Raw genomic sequence first — 25475 nt, 5'->3', positions numbered from 1 at the left:
CAACTCTCCAACAACTCGTCAAGAAATCGCAACCGGATGTGTTCGATGCAAGGATTGACGGGCCAATTGAGCTTGCATGTACTACCAACACTTTTGACATCAGTTTATCAAGATCTTAAAGGAGTGGCAGATTGCATGCACGCATACGTCGCACAGCCTCGCGTTTGTTGATTACCATTGATTGTTTGTTTATTCTTGACTACTTTCAGTTAATTTTTGTTTTCGAGATTTGTTATATAAACATGTATTCAAGTTCTACGACACTCGTAACATTGTTGTAAATGTCGGCTTTTCCTTTCTCAGTCTGCGCTGAGGACTTAAGAGGTGGCTGCTGCCTGTTCCTCCACCGCCTAAGGGCGCAGATGAGGTTGCCGTCACCACACATTATCAACACGCACGTCTATATACAGTAAAGGAAACGAATTTCAATCGTCACTAGAAGTAATCAGACGAATACCAAACTGTACCTGAAACTCCTCCAAGAAATTGAAATCCACGCCTACTAGAAAACCTAAGATATAAACTCGATCTCCTACAACTGAGAGTTCCACATTTTTTTACCTAGCGACTAAGGAATGAATGGTCATCCACTCTTAAATTTGGATGTGTTTTTAGTGTTTTAATCTCAACCCTTGGTATCATATTCAAAGGTGAATGACTATGAATCTTGGTCCCCAATTAGTAACTAAGACATCTAGACTCGTACAATCAATATTGTTTTTTATTTATCATTTTGTTCCGAAGATTATGATTTTTTGGACCAACTTGGAAACCCTTGCAGATTAGTATTTGGAAACCCTTGCCGCTTTCACTGATTATATATAGACACTTTCTTAGCTTCTCAATTCTTACCTGCCAATTTCTTCTCTTCGAAACTCTCAATTTCTTCACGTCCAACTAGCTCTAGCTTTCAGAAAACCCTAGTTTTTTTCTCGTCTCTCTAATCCTTACCTTCCAGTTTCTTCTCTTTCCAGTTCTCACTAAACCCTAGTTTGTTTTTCCTTTAGTTTAGTCAAGGAGAAGTACAAATAATGAAACTTGCAAGCACTCTTCAAGAAAAGACGAGTCGGTTCATCAAGAAGTTGAGCAAGTCCCAATACTCCGGGAAAAGTTACACAGCTTTAAGCAAGTACCAGCCCCCCAAGAAAGGTTATATCAATGTGTACGTTGGACAAGAACGAAAGCCATATCAAATTGCTTTGAAGTATCTATTGAAGTATCTATTGCTTTGAAGTAACTCTCCACACCTTCGATGAGTTGCTCAAGATCTTCAGAAAGTAGTAGATTGCATGCACGCACTACCTTGTTTGATTAATATTGATTATTCGTTCGTTCTTTTGCACTTTGAATTAATTTTTGTATTCGAGGTTTATTAGTTATTGATTCATATGTACCATATTTAACTTAGTTTATCGTTCAAAAAGCATACATCTCCAATTTGAGGTTCTTTATTTTTCTGAGGAAGAAATTGAGATTATTTTAAAGTTACTCACAGTACAGTTAATCCTGAAACTAATAGCTTCTTACATCGCATGTGTTTTTTTTACTATTTTATATAAAAACGATACAATTTGCATTCGTTTGAATTAAACATAAGACATCCAACCCAACGGAGACAGAATGTCATTAGATCAACAAATCGTACGCTCTTGCAATGTGCTCTTTAAAATTCAAGCGAGGGAACAATGATTTTGTTGTTCTTCCTAGCTATCACGTATTGACATTGACTGTCACATTAAGGGTCAGCTTTTCAAACTCATTCTTTTGACAGTGAGGCAAAATAATATACATGGTTTTTTTTTTTTTTTCAAATATGTTTTTAGCAAAAGGATGCCTAAACTAATCTAACATAAGAAAGAGATTTAAACTTAAGTGCAATAGGGCCAACGCATTGTGGTGCTCAATGGGGAAATAACCTAATGAAGAAGGGCAATAATAATTACAACATCTAAGTTGCAATTAGCAACACTTGTACTTACCAGAAAAGAAAATCGTCATCATCATAAATTGGAAATGAAAATGTCACCAGATATAAATGACTGTATTGAAGAAATTATATGCAATGTGGGAGTGAGAAGAAGAAATTGATGATGATTTCATAACATATCCATAACCAGATTGTGTTGAGCTCAATGCACCGAGCCGAAGAGACTAAGCAGTGGCTGCTGCTTGTTCCTCCACTACCCTCCGGTTGAAGGGTGCAGATGAGGTTACGGTCACCGTACACATTGTCAACGCGTCCTGATATAGTAGTTAACGAAATTCAATCGTTAATAAAAGCATCAGGCAGTACCAAAATGAAAGTATAGCAAACACTTAGCAACTTCCATGCCATTGTAGTTTCTTTATTTTTGGTGTCAATTGCATACCTGCAGTAGGCCAGAACTTGGAAGGACGGAGCCAGGAAGCGGGGAAGGCTGCATATTCCCAGGAATATGGTTTTGTCCATGCATCTCCCATGAGCAGTGATGGCAGGTGAGGAGCTCCCTGCAGGAGGAGTTCAAAAACCATTTATAATTATGTAAAATGAGTAACTTATAGTCTTGGAGGAGAGAGATGAGCAGAGCTTTTACTTTAAGGACATTGTAGTTTTTCATTGTGGGCACGAAGCCATTGTTAAATGAAATTGTTGACGGTAAATCACACGAAGAGTAATCCTGCAAGAAATTGCTATAACCAGCATGAGGGTGTGTCACAACTGTATAGAAGGTAGTTCTTTGTGAAGCTCATGTTAGTGGCAGAGGAAGGGTGTCATGATTTCGATAGAGTTTTGGAAACTATGCAAAATCTGATTGATGTTGGCACTAACGATACTTTTCATATGCTCTAGAATTCAGATGGGAATGATAATCATGTGGAACAAGGTGATATACATGAAGATATAATGACACGAAGTTAATAAAGTCAACAATGAATTCATGGGCAACAGTTCCATTGACACCACGGCAAAGAATGGTGTAGTAATTCTGTAAGAAATGACGGAAAAATTTAGCAAAAAGAGGAAATTTAACATAGAGTATAACCGTAAGCTCAATTTGTAAAGCAAAACAAGAGTGTAGGAGCAAAGTGGAACCTCCAAGCGTTTGGCCATGCAGTTTTCATTCAGAATTGCTATCTTTGATGCATTGTTGAGTCCCTTGGAGTCTTGGACCCCATCATGGCTATGTAAGTGTAAGAGATTGGCAAAACAAGTGCAGAGCCCCAAGGTGCAGCAGAGATGGTTCCGAGTGGCTGAGACATGTCGAGGGCAGGAAGGCCACCGGCCGGTAGATACCTTGAGTACAATGGCACAATTTTTTTTGTTTGTTTATATTTTCTTCATCCCCAAGTCAAGTGCAAGAACTCTCCCTCTAGTGTGAGCCCCACAATTTCTTACCAAGGACTTCACTCGAACCTGACCGTTGATTTGGTGTGATGAGATTGAATGTGGAGGTGTTGGACATTCAACGGTTGGGATTGTGATGATGATGGTGGTGTTTTATGGCTCTTTGGGACCAAAAATGGCATTTGCCTTATGCAAGTGGACTTCACTCCATCTTATACGTTCATTCTTCAAATAGTGGTAAGATAGTAAAAAGATAAACATCTTTCCTTTTGTGTTGATTGTGTATTTATAAATCATATATTGTGTGTTTAAGAAGCTGACAGACGTAACACATGTGTATTGAGAATGAGACTACAACAACTGTAAAGTATTTGTTTAAATGGAGGGGTGAAACAAAACATAGAAAGAAAAAAAGTGTGACTCACTGCTTTTTTTTTCTTGTTGTGCAAATTCGGTATTTATGATCTGAATATCATATAATTCAAAACTTGATAGCTGTAACGTATGCAGATCTGCATCTTGAAAATACGACGAGTGTAAAGTGTTTGTTGGAATTGGAGGTGTAAAATAAAACGTGCATTTATTGTGTATTTATGAATAAGATATTGTGCATTTAAGAAGCTAATAGACGTAACACATGTGTACTGAGAAGTGAGAATGAGAATACGATGACTGTAAAGTATTTGTTCAAATGGAGAGGTGAAATAAAACGTTCCTTTTTATTTTGTGTAGATTTTGTATTTATGATTAGTAGACAACTATTCTAAGCTATTAGATCAGCATTAGTGTTTACTTAAGTTTAATAAGTAACCTCTCTCACATTGTAGACAAGATATTTGATATGGTAGCTCCCACTCTGTGATTAGTGACCTTATTAAGATACTCATTCTATAAATAGTCCATATTACCATCCGTCTACTCATTTTGTGGTTTTATTTTTCATTACAAATAAGGTTTAGAGGGTCCAATTAAGCAAAGTATTGCACCCTCACAACTCACAAGGATTACAAGTTTGATATAATTTTATTACGACTATTAAAAAAGGGCAAGGAGACGAAAAAGCTTGTTGCGTCTCAAATTTAGGACGGTGAAAAAATTAAACCCGTGTTCGGTGCGAAAAAATGAAAAAAAGAAGAAAATAAACTTATATTGTACAAATAAATCTCCAAACTTTACAAATGTACAAGAATAATAAAAATATTATGCGCTCTTCTGACACAATCTCCACTCTTCTACCCTTCATTAATTTTGTACCAAACCTGTAAGGTCTAAAATTGATAAGGGGAGGGACATAAGTATTATATTGTCAAGACTATCAGACAACACATAATTCAACTATATCTCATGATATCAAATATCACCAATATAAATTATATTTCATAAATATAGCTTAACTTCATTACAGTGACAATTTATCTCAAATGCTAAAAACCTGCCTTTTGCTTTTCTCACAAATTAATGAGTAACAGTTACAATACTTTCTTTAGTGTTGCTCACTTTTCTTGTAGCAAACGGAAGCGATTTCAAGTTCCTTCGAAGTATATCTCTTGGATCCAACTCTCCAACAACCCATCAAGAAGTCGCAACCGGATGTGTTCGATGCAAAGATTGACGGGTCAATTGAGCCTGCATGTACGACCAACACACCTTCGATCAGTTTGTTCAAGATCTTCAAGGAGTAGTAGATTGCATGCACGCATACGTCGCACAGCCTTGCCTTCGTTGATTACCATCAATTATTTGTTTATTATTTAGTATTTTCAATTAATTTTTGTGTTCGAGATTTGTTATATAACATGTATTCAGGTTCTACAACATTCAGAACATTGTTGTAAATGTCGGCTTTTCCTTTCTCAATCCGAGCTAAAGACTTAAGAGGTGGCTGCCGCTTGTTCCTCCACCGCCTAAGGGTAGTAATCAGAAGAATACCACACTGTACCTGAAACTTGTAAGAGTGTAGACAAACACAAAGATGAGGATTTAAGTAAAGACAACAAGTACAAAGATGAGAATTCAAGTGAAAGGAATTCAAGGGTCTAGATGATGACAAATGTCACAAGATCCAAGGGAAGTTACAAGGCTGTCAGAATTTGGTGCTAAGGTTAGATTGTTAGAATATTATCCATATCGTAGCTTATGCTACAAGCTATGTAATTAGGCTAATACATATAGCTAAGGTGTAAGAAGATAACTTGTCTCTCAAGAAATACAAAGAAAACTTCTCTCAACTCTCAGTCTTTCTCTCTCTCTCTCTCTCTCTACAGTTTGGTTTTTTTGATCATCTCCATTGAAGCTACTGCTTCAATCTTCACAAAACTCCTCCAAGAAATTGAAATCTACGCTCATTAAAAAAACCTAAGACATAAACTTGGTCTCCACTATTGAGAGTTCATAGTCTCATCCACGTTTTTTACTAGTGATCAAGGAAAGAATGATCATCCATCTTTGAATTTGGATGTGTTTTTATTATTTTAATCCTAACCCTTAATATCAAATCCAAAGGTAAATGACTATGAATTCTTGGTCCCCAAGTAACACAAAATCAAGACTCCAATAATATTGTTTTCTTATTTATAATTTTGTTCCGAATATTATGGTTTTTTGGACCAACTTGGAAACCCTTGCAGACTAGTATTTGGAAACCCTTGCCGCTTTACTCATTATATATACACTGCTAGACTTTCTTAGTTTCTCAATTCTTACCTTCCAATTTCTTCTCTAATTCTCAATATCTTCACGTCCAACTTGCTCTAGCTTTCAGAAAACCCTAGTTTTTTTCCTCTCGTCTATAACATTCCAGTTACTTCTGTTTCCAACTAAACCCTAGCTTTCAGAAAACCCTAGTTTTGCTTCTTTCGTTTAGTCAAGGAGAAGTACAAACAATGAGCCTTGCAAACATTCTTCAAGAAAAGACAAGTATGTTCATCAAGAAGTTGAGCAAGTCCCAATACTCCAAGAAAAGTTACACAGCTTTAAGCAAGTCCCAGCCTCCCAAGAAAGGTTATATCAATGTGTACGTTGGACAAGAACGAAAGCTATATCAGATTCCTTTGAAGTATCTCCATGATCCAACTCTCCAACAACTCATCGAGGAGTCGCAGCCGAATGTGTTCGACGCAAAGATTGATGGGCCAATTGAGCTTGCATGTACGACCACCACCTTCTATCAGTTGCTCAAGATCTTCAAAAAGTAGTAGATTGGATGCACGCCACTGCCTTGTTTGATTAATATTGATTATTTGTTCATTCTTTTGTACTCTGAATCAATTTTTGTATTCGAGGTTTATTAGTTATTGATTCAAAATGTACCGTATTCAAGTTTGATTCAAATGTACCGCGCCTTCATTTGAAGGGTGCAAATGAGGTTGCCGTCCCACACTCATTGTCAACACGCACGTCCAGATACAATATAGTTGATGAAATTCGACCGTCACTAAAAGTAATCAGACGGACACCAAACTGTACCTGAAATTCCTACAAGAAATTGAAATCCACGCCCACTAGGAAACCTAAGATATAAACTCTCCCCAAGTGAGAGTTCATAACTAGTTTCATCCACATACTTATCTATAGTGACCAAGGAATGAATGGTCATCCACCCTTGGATTTAGATGTGTTTTTAGTGTTTTAATCTCAACCCTTAATATCAAATTTAAACCTGAATGACTATGAATCCTTGGTCGCTAAGCAACCAAGAGATCAAAGACTCCTAAAAACCAATATTCTTTTTTATTTATCATTTTGTCCCGAATATTATGATTTTCTGGACCAACTTGGAAACCCTTTCGGACAGTATTTGGACACCCTTGCCTCTTTTACTGATTATATATAGACACTGCTAGACTTTCTTATTTTCTCAATTCTTACCTTCCAGTTTCTTCTCTTTCCAGTTCTCACTAAACCCTAGCTTTCAGAAAATCGTAGTTTGTTTTCTTTCGTTTAGTCAAGGAGAAGTACAAACAATGAATCTTGCATTCTTCAAGAAAAGACAAGTATGTTCATCAACAAGTTGAGCAAGTCCCGGTACTCCAAGATAAGTTACACAGCTTTAAGCAAGTCCCAGCCCCCCAGGAAAGGTTATATCAATGTGTACGTGTGTGTGTGTGTGTGTGTGTGTCATCAAGTAAAATACTTACGTTGGCATCTACAGTTTGAGGTTCTTTATATTTCTGAGGAAAAAATAGAGACTCTCTTTAAAGTTACTCATAATAGAGTTAATCCTGAAGCTAATACCTTCTTCTAGACCTGGCATTCGTGTCGTGTTTCTCGTGTTCGTGTCGTTTTCGTGTCATACCCGATAGCTTAACGGGTCGTGTCGTGTAATACCTGTTAAAGTAAACGGGTAATATGACCCGACCCGAAATCAACCCGTTAATATTATCAGGTAATATGACCCGACCCGTTACCCGTTAAGAAAATTATATTTTAAATCAATAAAAATGAAAAGAAAAACATAATTTGACCCAAAAAAATGTAAACCATAATATTAAATTAGTATATACATACTAAATTTCGGAGTTGACCCCTTAATGAAAGTTGTAAAGCTTTTCATTACGAGTGATTACATTTTTCACACTTATTATTATTAATTTTTCACTCAAATAAATAACATTGTTCATGAGATTTGGAGGGTTTTAAAAATCTACACTTATTTATACTTTCATCAAGTATAACATAAGATTTTATAGTATCCACTAGTGTAAATATTTTAAATTGAAGATCGAATTCATTCATTGTATTCATATAGGGTCAATGAGTGTAGCTGTAAAAAATCATCAAAATCGGAGTCAAAATAACCGTTAAATCGTAATTTTTCGTTTATAACCGTCGAAAAGTTTTGTCTCATTACTTGATCTTTGAATGTTTGTTTTTTTGCAATTTTTGGCGTATGCGATCTCGAAGCATATATAAACAAGTTTGACGGTTGGATCGTTGAAATTAGTTTCGTAGGATGCGTATCCCATCAAAACGATAGATTCACTAACACTAAAGAGTTTATTTGTACTTTCATCAAGTATAACATAAGATTTTGTGGTATCCACTAATGTAAATATTTTAAATTGAAGATCGAATTCATTCATTGTATTCATTTAGGGTCAAGGAGTGTAGCTGTAAAAAATCATCAAAATCGGAGTTACAATAACCGTTAAATCGTGATTTTTCGTTTATAACCATCGAAAAGTTTTGTCTCATTACTTGATCTCTGAATGTTTGTTTTTTGCAATTTTTGGCGTATGCGATCTCGAAGCATATATAAACAAATTTGACGGTTGGATCGTTGAAATTAGTTTCGTAGGATGCGTATCACATCAAAACGATAAATTCACTAACACTTAAGAGTTTATTTATACTTTCATCCACTAGTGTAAATATTTTAAATTGAAGATCGAATTCATTCATTGTATTTGTTTAGGGTCAAGGAGTGTATCTGTAAAAAAACATCAAAATCGGAGTTAAAATAACCGTTAAATCGTGATTTTTCATGTATAACCGTCGAAAAGTTTTGTCTTATTACTTGATCTCTGAATGTTTTTTTTTTTTGCAATTTTTGGCGTATGCGATCTTGAAGCATATATAAACAAGTTTGATGGTTAGATCGTTGAAATTAGTTTCGTAGGATGTGTATCCCATCAAAACGATAGATTCACTAACACTTAAAGAGTTTATTTATACTTTCATCAAGTATAACATAAGATTTTGTGGTATCCACTAGTGTAAATATTTTAAATTGAAGATCGAATTCATTCATTGTATTCATTTAGGGACAAGGAGTGTAGCTGTAAAAAATCATCAAAATCGGAGTTACAATAACCGTTAAATCGTGATTTTTCGTTTATAACCTTCGAAAAGTTTTGTCTCATTACTTGATCTCTGAATGTTTGTTTTTTGCAATTTTTGGCGTATGCGATCTCGAAGCATATATAAACAAATTTGACGGTTGGATCGTTGAAATTAGTTTCGTAGGATGCGTATCACATCAAAACGATAAATTCACTAACACTTAAGAGTTTATTTATACTTTCATCCACTAGTGTAAATATTTTAAATTGAAGATCGAATTCATTCATTGTATTTGTTTAGGGTCAAGGAGTGTATCTGTAAAAAAACATCAAAATCGGAGTTAAAATAACCGTTAAATTGTGATTTTTCATGTATAACCGTCGAAAAGTTTTGTCTTATTACTTGATCTCTGAATGTTTTTTTTTTTTGCAATTTTTGGCGTATGCGATCTTGAAGCATATATAAACAAGTTTGATGGTTAGATCGTTGAAATTAGTTTCGTAGGATGTGTATCCCATCAAAACGATAGATTTACTAACACCTAAGAGTTTATTTATACTTTCGTCAAGTATAACATAAGATTTTGTGGTATCCACTAGTGTAAATATTTTAAATTGAAGATCGAATTCATTCATTGTATTCATTTAGGGTCAAGGAGTGTAGCTGTAAAAAATCATCAAAATCGGAGTTATAATAACCGTTAAATCGTGATTTTTCGTTTATAACCGTCGAAAAGTTTTGTCTCATTACTTGATCTTTGAATGTTTGTTTTTTGCAATTTTTGGCATATGCGATCTCGAAGCATATATAAACAAGTTTGACGGTTGGATCGTTGAAATTAGTTTCGTAGGATGCGTATCACATCAAAACGATAGATTCACTAACACTTAAGAGTTTATTTATACTTTCATCAAGTATAACATAAGATTTTGTGGTATCCACTAGTGTAAATATTTTAAATAGAAGATCGAATTCATTCATTGTATTTGTTTAGGGTCAAGGAGTGTAGCTGTAAAAAATAATCAAAATCGGAGTTAAAATAACTGTTAAATCGTGATTTTTCGTTTATAACCGTCGAAAAGTTTTGATTTATTACTTGATCTCTGAATGTTTGTTTTTTGCAATTTTTGGCGTATGCGATCTTGAAGCATATATAAACAAGTTTGACGGTTGGATCGTTGAAATTAGTTTCTAAGGTGTGTATCCCATCAAAACAATAGATTCACTAACACTTAAAAGTTTATTTATACTTTCATCAAGTATAACATAAGATTTTGTGGTATCCACTAGTGTAAATATTTTAACTTGAAGATCGAATTTATTCATTGTATTTATATAATATCAAGGAGTGTAGCTGTAAAAAATCATCAAAATCAAAGTTAAAATAATCGTTAAATCGTAATTTTTCATTTATAACTGTCGAAACGTTTTGTCTCATTACTTGATCTCTAAATGTTTGTTTTTTGCAATTTTTGGTGTATGCGATCTCGAAACATGTATAAACAAGTTTGACAGTTGGATCATTGAAATTAGTTTCATAGGATGCGTATCCTATCAAAACGATACATTAACTAATACTTAAGAGCTTATTTATACTTTCATTAAGTATAACATAAGATTTGTGGTATCCACTAGTGTAAATATTTTAAATTGAAGATCGAATTCATTCATTGTATTCATATAAGGTCAAGGAGTGTAGCTGTACAAAATCATCAAAATCAGAGTTAAAATAACCGTTAAATCGTGATTTTTTCGTTTATAACCGTTGAAAAGTTTTGTCTCATTACTTCATCTCTCAATGTTTGTTTTTTGCAATTTTTGGAGTATGCGATCTCGAAGTATGTATAAACAAGTTTGACGGTTGGATTGTTGAAATTAGTTTTGTAGGATACGTATCCCGTCAAAACGATAAATTCACTAACACTTAAGAGTTTATTCATACTTTCATCATTTTGATGGGATATGCATTGATGTTATACTTAATGAAAGTATAAATAAACTTTAAGCGTTAGTGAATCTTATCGTTTTGATGACTTGGAATAAATATATTAATTATTTATATATTTTAAGTGTTAATTAGACTATGTTTCAATTAGTATGTGATGATATTTAATAATAAAATTACATTTATGTTTTTTATTACGTATTTTATTTTTATTCAAGTTAAAATGTTATAAGAGATAAAAAAAAAAAGCTGGTTATTTTTTTTCTTTGGGTTAAACATTAGGCGGGAAATGGATGGATATAGGTTGCCAAATTTCCCAAACATTAGGTGGGAAATGGATGAAACTCTTGAAATATTAGGCGGGAAATTAAGTATTATAATTTTTTTATGTTTTTGGTATTTTTAAATTACTTGATATTTTTATTTTTAATTTGTTTTATGATTTTTAATCTCAATCCTTGCCTATAATATACTATAAAAATAAATAAATAAATAAATAAAACTTAAATTTTAAAATTTATATAGAATAATAATTAATAAACAATACATACATATTCATTATATCTATTGCATTTTATAGTAAGTTTTTTTTAGTAGTTTAAAAAATTAAAATCATCAAAATAGCATTTTTCTTATCGTGTCGAAACAGGTTACCCGCGTGTCACTTTCGTGTAAACCTGTTAAGGACCCGTTATTAACGGGTTATTATCGTGTGACCCGATAATGACCCGATTAGTTATCGTGTTGATCCGAAACCCGTTATTTTCGTGTCGTTTACGTGTCGTGTTAACGGGTCGTGTAATAAATTGCCAGGTCTACCTTCTTCCATCGCTTGTGTTTTTCTTACTTTTTTTTTTTTTTGTATGATAGGATTTTACGAAGTATTTTAATAACCAAACATTAAACAACCACAACAAGTCACAATGAGCCACATCTTAGTATTAACCTCAATACAAATATATATCGTATTTGCATTCGTCAGAGACATCCAAGTAAGTGGAGATGAAATGTCATTAGATCAACTCATCGTAAGGTCTTGCAATGTGATTTTTAAAGTTCAAGTGAGGGAACAATGATGTTGTAATTCTTCCTAAAATCTAGATGTCACATATTGACATTGACTGTGACATTAAAGGTCACCTTCTCAAACTCATTCGTTTGGCAGTGAGGATATATTACATTAGATTTTTTTTTTTTTTTCAAATACATTTTTGACAAGAAGGCTACTTAATTAATACAATGTAGGAAAGAGATTCAAACTTAGGTACAAGAGGATCGGTGCACTGCGGTGATCAACTGGGGAAAAAACCTACTGAAGAAGGGCAATAATAATAGAACATCTGAGTTGCAATTAGCAACACATGTTATTAGAAAAGATAATCGTCATCACCATAAATAGGAAATGAAAATGTCACCAGATATAAAGGGCTGTATTGAAGAAATTATATACAATGTGGGGAGTAAGAAGAAGAAATTATAATGATTTCTTAACACATATCCATGACCAGACTTTGTGTTGAGCTCCATGCACCGAGCTGAGGAGGCTAAGGTCTCGTTTGGTATTGTTTTTTTTCATTAAAAACTGCTTAACTTTAAAGTTAAGCAGTAAAAAAGTGTTCGGTAAAATTAAAATATCATTCTTATTTTAAAAGCAATGGATTCCAGACAACATCTTTTAAAAGCAGCATGTAGGTTGCTTTTAAAAGCTATTTTAATAAAAAGCAGAGTTGGTTCTTTAATAATTATTTTCAATTGTTGTAAACCTTCATTAATTTTTTTAAATGACATTGTTTAACCTTCTACACACATTCTATCCCTTAGAGAATAGGGTAAACGTTATCACCTACCACTACAAATGCTAACCTTACACCCTTGTCACCACCACCGCCATAACCACAACCTTCACCACTGTCATCACAACCATCATTGCCACCACCATTACCGCAACCGCCACCATTGCCACCACAACCACAACTACCATTAGCACTATCATTGCTGCCACCGCCGACACCACCATAACGGCAACCGCCACCATTGCCACCATCCTACCACCATTGTTACATTTCCACCCCAACCAACACATCATTAGCACCACCACCACCTCCACCGCAACCACCACCACCATTACCATCACTGTTGTTGTTGCCCCCACTCCTACTATTATGTCCATTTGTCATTGTTTACAATTATATCACACTTTTACATTAAATTTTACCAAACGCTTTTCCACTGCTTTTCATACTCACAACACTTTTAAAATTCAATTAACCAAATGCTCATCAGCTTTATTTTACAGTTGATTATTCTTAAAGCACAGCAGAAGCAGTTTTTTAGAAAAGCACAACAATCCCAAACTGCCTTAAGCAGTGGCTACTGCTTGTTCCTCCACTGCCTCCGGTTGAAGGGTGCAGATGAGGTTACGGTCACCATACACATTGTCAACGCGTCCTGATACAATAGTCAACGAAATTCAATCGTCAATAAAAGCAATCAGATAGCACCAAAATGAAAGTATAGCAAACACTTAGCAACTTCCATGCCATTGTAGTTTATCTTTGGTGTAAATTGCATACCTGTAGTAGGCCAGAACTTTGAAGAACGGAGCAAGGAAGCGGGGAAGGCTGCATATTCCCGGGAATATGGCTTTGTCCATGCATCTCCCATGAGCAGTGATGGCGGGTGAGGAGCTTTCTGCTGGAGTTCAAAAACCATTTTTATGTAAAATGAGTATCTGATAGTTCTTGGAGGAGAGAGATGAACAGAACTTTTACTTTAAGGACATTGTTGAGAATATCAGCTTTTCCTTTCTCAGTCTGAGCAATCTCTTCTCTGATGGAAATTAGAGCATCACAAAACCTGTCGCAAGCAAGAAAAACTAACATACTTTAGCTCGAAGAAAAACATCAGAGAAAGAAATTAAATGAAATCTTTCTGTTGGGGTGTACCTTGCTTTCACTTTCTGTTGGCTCAATCATGCGAGTGCCAGGAACTGGCCATGACATTGTTGGTCCATGGAACCCGTAGTCCATAAGACGCTTGGGGACGTCCTCAGGCTCTATCCCACCAGTATTCTACAAGGAAAAAAAGAAGCGGCAGAGTTCAATTAGAAAGAGATTGAAAAAGCGGACAAATCAAGGCATATGTTAAGAATATACCTTAAATCCTCTCAAATCAACAGTGAATTCATGGGCAACAGTTCCATTGACACCACGGAAAAGAATGGGGTAGTAATTCTGTAAGAAATGACAGACAAATTTAGCATACAGAGGAAATTTAACATAGAGTATAACCGTAAGCTCAATTTGTAAAGCAAATCAAGAGTGAAGAAGCAAACTGGAACCTCCAAGCGTTTGGCCATGCAGTTTGCATTCAGAATAGCTATGATGATATCTTTGATGCATTGGTGAGTCCCCTGGACCCCATCATGCCCATGTAAGTATAAGACATTGGCAAAATAAGTGCAGAGCCCAAGGTGCGGCAGAGATGGTTTCGACAGGCTGAGACTTGTCGAGGGCAGGAAGGCCACCGGTAGATACCTTGAGTACAATGGCATAATTTTTTTTGTCTGTTCATATTTTCCTCATCCCCCAAGTCAAGTGCAAGAACTCTCTCTCTAGTGTGAGTCCCACAATTTCTTACCATAGAGTTCACTCGATCCTGACCGTTAGATTTTGTCTGATGAGATTGAATATGGAGATGTTGGACAACCTAGATGATGGTGTTTTATGGCTCTTTGGGACCAACAATGGCATTTGCCTTATGCAAGTGGACTTCACTCCGTCTTATATGTTCATTCTTCAAATAGGGATAAGATTGTAAGAAGATAAACATCTTTCCTTTTGTGTTGATTGTGTATTTATGAATCAAATATTGTGCGTTTAAGAAGCTGACAGACGTAACACATGTATATTGAGAATGAGAATACGATGACCGTAAAGTATTTGTTTAAATGGAGGGGTGAAACAAAACACAGAAAGAAGAAAAGCGGTCCTCACCGCTATTTTATTTGTTGTTGTGCATATTTGGTATTTATGATCTACATATCATATCATTCAAAACTTGGCCGTTGTAACACATGTAGATCTGCATATTGAAAATCTGATGAGTGTTAAGTGTTTGTTTGAATTGGAGGTGTAAAATAAAACATGCATTTATTGTGTATTTATGTATAAACATGCATTTATTGTGCGTTTAAGAAGTTAACAGACGTAACACATGCGTACTGAGAATGAGAATATGACGATTGTAAAGTATTTGTTCAAATGGAGAGGTGAAATAAAACATTCCCTTTTATGTTGTGTAGATTTTGTATTTATGATTTGCGTATTGTAGAATTTAAAACTTGATAGCTGTAACACATGTATAGTGAGAAGACAACTATCCTAAGCTATTAGATCAGCTTTGGTGTTTACTAAGTTTAATATATAATCTCTCTCGCATTGTAGATAAGATATTTGATATGGGAGCTCCCACTCTAAAGTATTTCATTAGGATACTCATTCTATAAATGGACTATAAAAAAAGCAAGGAGATGAAAAAGCTTGTTACGTCTCGAATTTAGGACAGTGAAAAAAATAACCCCGTGTTCGGTGCGAAAAAATGAAAATAAAACGAAATTAAATTTCTCTATTGTACAATAAATTTTGAAACTTTACAAGTGTACAAGAATAATAAAAATATTATGCCGCTCTTTTAACATAATCTCTACTCTTTTACTCTTCATTAATGTTGTACCGTGTTCGAAATTTTGGTGATATGGATGCTGCTTCTCCTACAACAAATCACATAAGATAAATATTAGTAAATATTATTTCATATTGAAAGAATAAAATAGATAAAACTGATGTACTAACAATAAAATACTTATTTTTATAGGTAGATAACGCTATTCGTCGATCCTTGATTAGAACAAGATTATAGGTTGAGTCTTGTAATCACTGTCCTTAAGAGTATATTTCCTCCCTCTAAAACAATGTCTCGGTGTAGCAGGTTATGGCGCCCTACTCTCCAGGATACAACAACCTATGATCCTTGTAAGCATACACTCATAATACTTAGATTGGCTGAACAACTCGATTCTTTCCCTAAGTATGGAGAAAGTGAGAATATAATAAAGCTTTCAAGAATGATGGTTCAAAAGGATAGAAGAAGAAGAAAAAAGAAGGGGAGATGATTGTAATCTTTCATTCTTGGCAATAGAGATTAACAAGTATATATATATAAGGTTGAAAACGTTAGGAAATCAAACCCTCAAATTTCAATACTAATCAATAACGTTACAAAGTGATATTATCGGATGCAATATGAGTGTTGAAATGAAACGGTCCAATAGAAGTTAAAGACCTTGAATTTTATAATAAAGAGTCGATATAAACACGATTTGAATAGCAGTTAAGAAGAGGAAAATATCTATATCAATTATATGATAATAAACACTTGTATTTTGAAATATCCTTAAAATTTCCAACATACCGAACTTGCAAGGTCTAAAATGTATAAGGGAAAGGACATTAAGTCTTATCAAAGATAATTGTCAAGGTTAAACCGACATGTAATTCAATCATATCTCATGATATCAAATATCACCAACATAAATTATATTTCATAAATACAGCTTAACTTCATTACAGTGACAATTTATCTCAAATGCAAAAAACCTGCCTTTTGCTTGATAATTTCTCACAAATGAGTAACCCTTACAATACTTTCTTGGGGAAACTTGAAATAGGTCCAATTTTATAGCCCAATATTAGAATTAGTCCAATTTTTAGTTATTTTTGACTTAGCTCCAATGATTAGGATTCCATGTCAGCAATTTTTCTGATTAGGTTGATTTTTTTTGCATTGTTATTACTATTTTACCCTCTTATAGATTTGGCACGTTCTCCATATATTACCCACGTTTTAAATTTTTATCAGAATTCAAATTCATTGTTTAGTGGTCTTTTATCTTTCTTCCAGATTTTTTGATAACAATTTTTGAATTTGAATTTCTTATCAATCTATATTTAAGGAAGGCTTAAACTTATCTAGTAGACAATGAATTCGGATGGACACCTTCAACTAATTCTTCATCGCCTCTGCCGAAAAGACACCTTCGACTAATTCTCCATCAGCTTTTTGTTGTGCAATATACATCACAGCAACTCCACAGTCAGAATCCCCCTAAGACCTTTCTATCATCTCTCATTGATATGCTTCTCATTTATTTAAAAAAAAAAAACCAATGCACAGAAGGTGTTTGATGTTATGCCTCTTTGAATAGTGTACTCTTTAATTTCCCGTAGAAATTTATTGTTCTCTTATTGTCACTATCCTTGTCACTTATTATAGATTTCGAGTCGCCTGATGATAGCAAAAGGAAGAAATTCATTGTGATTGGAGGTGTTTCAGCATTATTCCTCATTTTCTTGATTTTGGGCAACTTAACCACTCTCAAAATCCTTTCTTCCAATATCTTCTTACTTATATTTTTCACGTCTGCAAGACATCTCTCATAAAAACCTGTAAATGCACCTTTTCTTTTCCTACTATTCAGGTTAATCTCTTCCCCTTCATCAGGCAACCCAAAAATCTCAGATATATCTTTGGCAGTTATTGTTGCAGTTATTCCACCAAAAACAAATGCTTTTTGTACTGGGTCGTAGCACTTCAATATGGACACAATATTCGCATCACATTTCTTGCAAACACCATCAATGATCAAATTCTCATGGTACGCTTCGAACAACCTCCCGAACGGTGTACGATTCATTAACTCAAGATGCGCATTTGTCACACTAAGTCTCATTTCTTCCATAACGCGACGAAACTTCAAAAGGTCAGACCTGTACTCCAGGCTTATCTTTTTTTTTCTCTCCATGCAAAACATCTTCAGCTACAAGTAATACGAAGTCTACTATAACATGATTATTCCAAAACATACTAAATAACGCCCAAATGATAACATATCAAGCCAAACTACATATCATATTTATATAAGTAATGTTAAAAAGAGACTAATTTAACAATTTCAACTAATTATTCTAAAAGTAACTCCACAAAGTAAACGACGTATCAATTTAAACTACCCAGGTTAGTATTGAAGTTCCAATGACTAAAACACCAATTATTAAAGATGAACTGCAATACCTGTAATCTAGGTATCACAGGCCATTACTAATAATGTAATGGTAAACCCTCTTAACCCACTTAATTGATTTCAAACTAGTGCAAGCCTTCACTAACGCGTAAACACTGCCCACCAATTCATACCCGTCGTCAAACTCTAAATCTCGAACAATTGAAGTGAAAAAAAAAAAAAAAGAAATTTAGAGCAAAGATAGGGTAGCAACTGTTATCAAATACTGGTATTGAAATCGAGGGAGTGTAATACCTGTTATCCAGATAACGAACACTGCAAAAACAAAGCCCAAATCACAAAAACCAAAATATTAGAAAAGCAAAACCATATGACCATGTAGTGCAATCTGATAATCGTCCGAGAATATACAATACCTGTTCTACAGGTATACCTATAGATTTGAAAGTCCTTAAACTACCTAAATAGAAAGGAAAACTGATCCAATGCATACTTCAGGGGGGAAAAATATGGTGAGATGTGCTCTATAGGTATACTTCAGGGGGAAAACAGGTATCAAAGAAAACAGATCCAATGCATACTTCGAAAATTTTTAAAGTACCTGTTCTCCAAGTATACCGGGAGGCCAGAACCAGATCTTCGCCTATTCTGTTTTCATCATATACTGGGAGAAATTTTATAGCTTTCATAGCTTCATACGGATTTAGGAGATTTGTTTCAAGGTTTCCGCTGGATACGGACGCAAACCAATTTGAAAGATGGGAGGATAAGGTTTTTGAATAAACAGAGAGACAAATCTGCAAGAGACCTGATAAAGGGCTCTAATGGCACTTGTTGTAATTTTGTTGGTAAATTATGTGCATTTTAATTGCTGACATGGATGATTGTTGTACTTACTAGCCCCCACTTATGCTTATGTAATATAAGTGGATTCCATTCAAAACAGGCTTATAAAATTGGACCCATATCAAAAGACCCCTATTAGTTATTGATTCAGATGTGCACATTCAAGTTAGATTAACGTTTAGAAAGCATATATATTGATGTGACTCTAAGTTATAGGGCTTCTATCAGACCAATTGGACTATATATCTATTGTTATTGTTATCTATTAAGCCCATTACATATGTAACACCATTAGACTCATTTAGATTTCAAACCCTACCTATCTTTGAATATATTTAAATTCTTTTTCTGATCTAGAGAAACAAGGAATGAAGATATGAATTTACTTTAATTTTTTTTCCATTTCTGCATTTACTTTCTTGCAATTTCCCTTTTTATCATGTCTGATCCTATATATATATATCTATGTGTGTGTGTGTGTGTGTGTGTGAAAACATCAATTAAAATAATTACGTTGGCATTTACAATATGAGGTTCTTGCTATTTTGTACAGAAACGATAGGATTTTACAAGGTACTTTTATAACTGAATGTTAAACAACCACAACTCCCAATGTACCAATTTAATTATTCAACTTAGTACAAATATATATTATATTTGCATTCGTCTTAATTAAACATAAGACATCCAACCAAGCGGAAATCAAATGTCAGTAAATCAACTCATCGTACGATCTTACAATGTGCTTTTTAAAATTCAAGTGAGGGAACAATGATTTTGTTGCTCTTCCTAAAATCTAGATGTCACGTATTGATGTTGACTATCACATTAAACTAATCTAGCGAAAGAAAGAGATCCAAACTTAGGTGCAAGAGGGCCGACGCACTACGGTGCTCAACTGGGAAAAAAACCTAAAGAAGAAGGGCAATAATAATTACAACATCTGAGTTGCAATTAGCAACATGTTATTAGAAATGATAATCGTCATCATCATAAATAGGAAACGAAAATGTCACCAGATATAAAGGGCTATATTGAAGAAATTATATACAATGTGGGAGTAAGAAGAAATTGATAATGATTTCAACATATTCATGACCAGACTTTGTGTTGAGCTCAATGCACCGAGCCGAAGAGACTAAGCAGTGGCTGCTGCTTGTTCCTCCACTGCTTCCGGTTGAAGGGTGCAGACAAGGTTACGGTCACCATACACATTGTCAACGCGTCCTGACACAATAGTTAACGAAATTCAATCGTCAATAAAGCAATCAGACAGTACCAAAATGGAAGTATAGCAAACACTCGGCAACTTTCATGCCATTCTAGTTTCTTTATTTTTGGAAAAATTGCATACCTGTGGTAGGCCAGAACTTGGAAGAACGCAGCCAGGAAGCGGGGAAGGCTGCATATTCCCGGGAATATGGCTTTGTCCATGCATCTCCCATGAGCAGTGATGGTGGGTGAGGAGCTCCCTGCACGAGGAGTTCAAAAACCATTTATAATTATGTAAAATGAGTAACTTATAGTCTTGGAGGAGAGAGATGAGCAGAGCTTTTACTTTAAGGACATTGTTGAGAACATCGGCTTTTCCTTTCTCAATCTGAGCAATCTCTTCTCTGATGGAAATTAGAGCATCACAAAACCTGTCTAACTCGGCCTGCAAGCAAGAAAAATAATTACTTGAACTCGAAGAAAAAACATCAGAGAAAAAATCAAAGGAAATCTTTCTGTTGGGGTGTACCTTGCTTTCACTTTCTGTTGGCTCAATCATGAGAGTGCCAGGAACTGGCCATGACATTGTTGGTCCATGGAAACCGTAGTCCATAAGACGCTTGGCGACGTCCTCAGGCTCTATCCCAGCAGTACTCTACGGGAAAAAAAAAAACAAGCAGCAGAGTTCAATTAGAAAGAGATGGAAAATGCGGACAAATCAAGGCAAATGTTAAGAATATACCTTAAATCCTCTCAAATCAACAATGAATTCATGGGCAACAGTTCCATTGACACCACGGAAAAGAATGGGGTAGTAATTCTGTAAGAAATGACAGACAAAATGAGCAAACAGAGAAAATTTAACATAGAGTATAACCATAAGCGCAGATTGTAAAGCAATACAAAAGTGAATAAGCAAAGTGGAACCTCCAAGCGTTTGGCCATGTAGTTTGCATTCAGAATTGCTATCTTTGATGCATCAGTGAGTCCCTTGGACCCCATCATGGCTATGTAAGTATAAGAGATTGGCAAAATAAGTGCAGAGCCCCAAGGTGCAGCAGAGATGGTTCCGAGTGGCTGAGACTTGTCGGGGACAGGAAGGCCACCGGTAGATACCTTCAGTACAATGGCACGAAACTTAGACATCCAGCATGTAAGGAATTACATTGTTTCTCATGTAAACCAAATTGATTATTTCTGAGTTTACAGAATCGGTTGAAAGCTTCAACTTATAGAGTACTTACCACAGGATGGGATGGTAAAAAGGGTGCCAAGTGCTTCTTCACACCGATAGGACCCATGCCAGGGCCACCACCTCCGTGTGGAATGCAAAATGTTTTGTGGAGATTGAGATGGCAAACGTCAGCTCCAATCCAACCTGGGCTTGTCAGACCAACCTGCAAGAACAAAAAGCTCAACAGATTGAACACGTGCCAGCAAAAGAAAAAACAACTTGCACGCAGAAACTATTTGAATTTAAGGACATAACTATCAAGCAAGGACAGGATAAGATACAGACCTGTGCATTCATGTTAGCCCCATCCATGTATACTTGACCTCCGTTGTCATGAATTATCCTACATATCTCATCAATACCTTCTTCATAGACTCCGTGAGTTGAAGGATATGTCACCTACAATTTGAAATATGGTCAAATCTCTCCAATCTTTTGCAAATGATATAAATCTTTTTTGACATAGGATTATTACCATAAAAGCTGATAGGTTATCCTTGTTTGCTTCAGCAGCCTTCTTCAGCTCTTCAATGTTGATGTTTCCCTTGGCATCAGTTCCAATAGTTACAATCTTCATTCCACACATTGCAGCACTTGCAGGATTAGTACCATGTGCTGAGACAGGAATGATACACACATTGCGGTGGCGATCCCCTCTTGCCTACAGTGGGTAACCGGTGAATGGTTTAGTTACAAGGATAAACCTTTAGCTCAAATACCTTAATGTCAAGTGCTTATTTTGAGCTTGATAGCAAAGGGCTTGTAACAATTATTAAAAAGAGGGAAAACAAAAGAAGTAAAACTCAGGATTTCTTACGAAATGATATGCCCGAATAACCATCAGCCCAGCATACTCTCCAGCAGCTCCAGCATTGGGTTGCAAAGAGAAAGAGTCAAACCCAGTGATGGTGCACAATAGGTCACCCAAATCTCTGAACATTTCCTGAAATTTATTATTTTACAGCATGTAGTATCAGATTTCTATTTACATGAAGGAAAGCAACGTAACAAAAAGAAATCCAGGGGAAAAAGTTTGAAGCTGTTTTAGTTCATTCGTAAGTAAACATTTTTAATTACCTGATAACCCTCAGCCTGTTCTGTAGGAGCAAAAGGGTGAATATCGGTGAAACTAGGCCATGTTACTGGCATCATTTCAGTTGTTGCGTTCAATTTCATGGTACAAGATCCCAAGGGAATCATACTGTGGCATAGAGACAGATCCTTTGATTGCAACTTATGAATGTATCGTAGCAACTCATGCTCAGTATGATACCTAATGGAGAGAATGAATTTAAGTCGATTTAGTTTTCAAAATGTAGGCAGTAAGAGTTCAATCATCTGGAAAGGGACATACGAGTTGAAGATCGGATGGGTAAGGAATGTGGTCTCCCTCGTTAACCCAGAAGGAATTGCAGGCTGAACTTCTGGCGCAAGAGATGCAGCAGTGAAAGGGACCTGGAAATTAAACAAATTTCTTACTAAATGGACGCAATTCATAATAAATTGCAAATATCATCTTTTATGGTAAAGATATATAATACTTACAGGTTTTCCCAAAGCAAAAGCTTTGAAAAGCTTGTCAACATCCTCCAAGGTAGTTGTTTCATCAAACGAAACAGTGATCTGAAAAGGAGTTAATATTCAGTAACATTTTTAAGTAAAAGCACTCCATCATCCATCCTCAGAGAATATTTAGTTAAATAACTGATGCAAGAGCAGAAAAAAGAAACTCACAGTGCTCGAGTCTACTACTCTCAAATTTAATCCAAGCTTGTTAGCAGCATCAGAAATTGCATGTGCATCAGCAACCTTAACCTTCACAGTGTCGAAGAAGGTAAGGCTCTGAACTTCCACCGTTCCAAGTTTCTTCAATCCAACTGCAAATGCCCCGGCAAGACCATGAACCCTTTGGGAAATGGTTTTAAGGCCTTCGGGTCCATGATATACAGCATACATGGCAGCCATGTTTGCAAGTAATGCCTATAAAACAAAAAACATAGCCAATCAAATTGAAATATATGATTCCATCATTTTGATAGAAATTTTCAAACTTTCATCAGTTCATCCCTAATAAAAGTCATAAAACAGATCAAACAAAGCATAGTATAGTACCTGAGCAGTGCAAATGTTGCTGGTAGCCTTGTCCCTCCTGATATGCTGCTCCCTTGTCTGCATAGCCATACGCAGCGCAGGCTTCCCCGAGGAATCAACACTAACACCAATAATTCTCCCCGGCATCATCCTCTTGTACTCTTGTGAGGTAGCCAGGAAGGCCGCATGAGGACCTCCATACCCCATCGGAACACCAAACCTCTGCGCAGAACCAACAACAATATCCGCCCCAAACTCACCAGGCGGCTTCAACACTGTCAACGCTAACAGATCAGTTGCCATCACAACCTTAACCCCATTGGCATGAGCATTCTTAATAAACTCCCCGTAGTCCAAAACCTCGCCCTCAGTCCCCGGATACTGAACAAGAACACCACAAACATCACCGGAACTGTAATCAACATCCTTCAGATCCGCGGTAACAACCTTAAGATCGAAACCATCAGCTCTAGTCTTGCAAATATCAATGGTCTGGGGGTGGCAGTTGTTGGCAATGACGAAACTCTTCTTCTTTCCCTTTTGGATGTTGTTACACATCGCCATTGCCTCCGCAGCTGCGGTTCCCTCATCGAGCAGTGATGCATTCGACATGGGAAGGCCAGTGAGGTCAGTGATCAAAGTTTGGAAATTGAGCAGAGACTCCAACCTCCCCTGGGAAATCTCAGCCTGGTAAGGTGTGTACTGAGTGTACCACGCTGGATTTTCCATAATATTCCTCAAAATTACAGGTGGGACATGTGTGTTGTAATATCCCATCCCAATAAAACTCTTGAAAATCTGGTTTTTTGAGGCCAAATTCTTCATGTGTTCAAGCATTTGGCTCTCTGTCAACCCCTCATCAAATTTCGGAAACTTCATCGATTCAAGTCGAATCGATTTGGGCACGGTGGCGTCGATCAGCGAGTCGAGGCCATCGAACCCGCATAACTCCGCCATTTTAATCTGCTCCTCCGGGGTGGCGGAGTTATGGCGGCGGGGAAAAGTGTCGCTGCTTTTCAATGCGTCCACGGAAATCGACCGGGTTTGGAACCCGGCATTGTGCGACGCGTTTCTCGAGAGGAGCGAGTCTGATCTGGGACTCGAGCGCGTGAAGGAGCATGGGGAGAGTGAGGAGACGTACCTCGACGGTGCGTAGAGAACAGGGGACGTGGAGGAGCTCAGAACAGAGCTCTCGTTCTGGCGGAACTGCTTGGCATCCGAGACCAACCGCTTCACGAAAGCCCGGTTCGCCAGCCGCCTCGCGCGCTCCATGGAAGCTGAAAACGACTGCGTTTTGCAAAACCCAGAAAGCAGAAACTGGAAATGCAGAGTGGGTTGGTGAGAAACTTGGAAAATATATGTATTCTTTTTCAAAGTTTGTTGCTCTGTTATTCCATTGGAGTGGGTGAGGGTTTGTTTTTGATAAGCGAAATAGTGGAGGTTTTCGTCAATATATAAATATATGAATATTTAAATATAAGTTGGATTCGTGACATCATTTTTTATATATTTTTTTACAAATATTCGGTAAGATCTGCTTCGTAATATATTTTAATGATTTGAACTATCTATTTTTTTAGAACGTCATTCGTAGATCATCTTTGTCTAAAAAATTAGACAAATACAAAGTCATTAAGAAATTCATTTGTTGGGGAGGAAATTGACGGATAAGATCCTACAAAGAAACACTAAATTTACTCCTACAGTCATATGGTTTTGGATTTGGGTAATTTTTTATACATATGATTTTTGACAGAAGGTCTAAAAGATACATAATTCGGATCGTTGGAATGCATTATGGATTGAACTCTAAAAAAATATTATGCAAAAAATTGTGTAAAAAAATAGAGTTACATATTCGCCTCTTTTAATATAATAATATATATTAAATTTGGAGAAGATGTGATGGGAGTTTCAAGATCTGGTGGTGGTGGTGTGTGGTGGATGACTGGGATGACTG

The 25475-nt window shown here is 35.9% G+C and overlaps 2 protein-coding genes and 1 pseudogene across 2 annotated transcripts; all 3 read right to left on the bottom strand.

Moving 5' to 3' along the window:
* Positions 1 to 2151: 2151 nt before the first annotated feature.
* Positions 2152 to 13228, bottom strand: LOC125479375 (putative glycine-rich cell wall structural protein 1). The gene is made up of 4 exons (XM_048588618.1): positions 13113 to 13228; positions 12915 to 13046; positions 2370 to 2487; positions 2152 to 2241 (listed from the first exon to the last, which is right to left on the bottom strand). Exons 1-4 carry the CDS (start codon positions 13226 to 13228, stop codon positions 2152 to 2154), a joined length of 456 nt encoding a protein of 151 aa, XP_048444575.1.
* A 182-nt stretch (positions 13229 to 13410) lies between these two features.
* Positions 13411 to 17850, bottom strand: LOC125479374 (annotated as a pseudogene).
* Positions 17851 to 19890: 2040 nt separating this feature from the next.
* LOC125467978 (glycine dehydrogenase (decarboxylating), mitochondrial-like) lies at positions 19891 to 24953 on the bottom strand. Its single transcript, XM_048588322.1, has 15 exons — positions 23537 to 24953; positions 23159 to 23404; positions 22970 to 23047; positions 22779 to 22879; positions 22502 to 22697; positions 22242 to 22367; positions 21900 to 22085; positions 21710 to 21823; positions 21435 to 21587; positions 21118 to 21306; positions 20933 to 21010; positions 20720 to 20845; positions 20537 to 20635; positions 20333 to 20450; positions 19891 to 20205 (listed from the first exon to the last, which is right to left on the bottom strand). Exons 1-15 carry the CDS (start codon positions 24785 to 24787, stop codon positions 20117 to 20119), a joined length of 3150 nt encoding a protein of 1049 aa, XP_048444279.1. The 5' UTR covers positions 24788 to 24953; the 3' UTR covers positions 19891 to 20116.
* Between the last annotated feature and the right edge of the window lie 522 nt (positions 24954 to 25475).

This window comes from the organism of the source record quoted next, unplaced genomic scaffold, assembly GCF_019419815.1.
Source record: "Pyrus x bretschneideri cultivar Hongxiangsu unplaced genomic scaffold, Pyrus_bretschneideri_v1 Contig28, whole genome shotgun sequence".
In the NCBI taxonomy this organism is placed as follows: Eukaryota; Viridiplantae; Streptophyta; class Magnoliopsida; order Rosales; family Rosaceae; genus Pyrus; species Pyrus x bretschneideri.
This window is presented reverse-complemented; position numbering and strand designations above follow the sequence as displayed.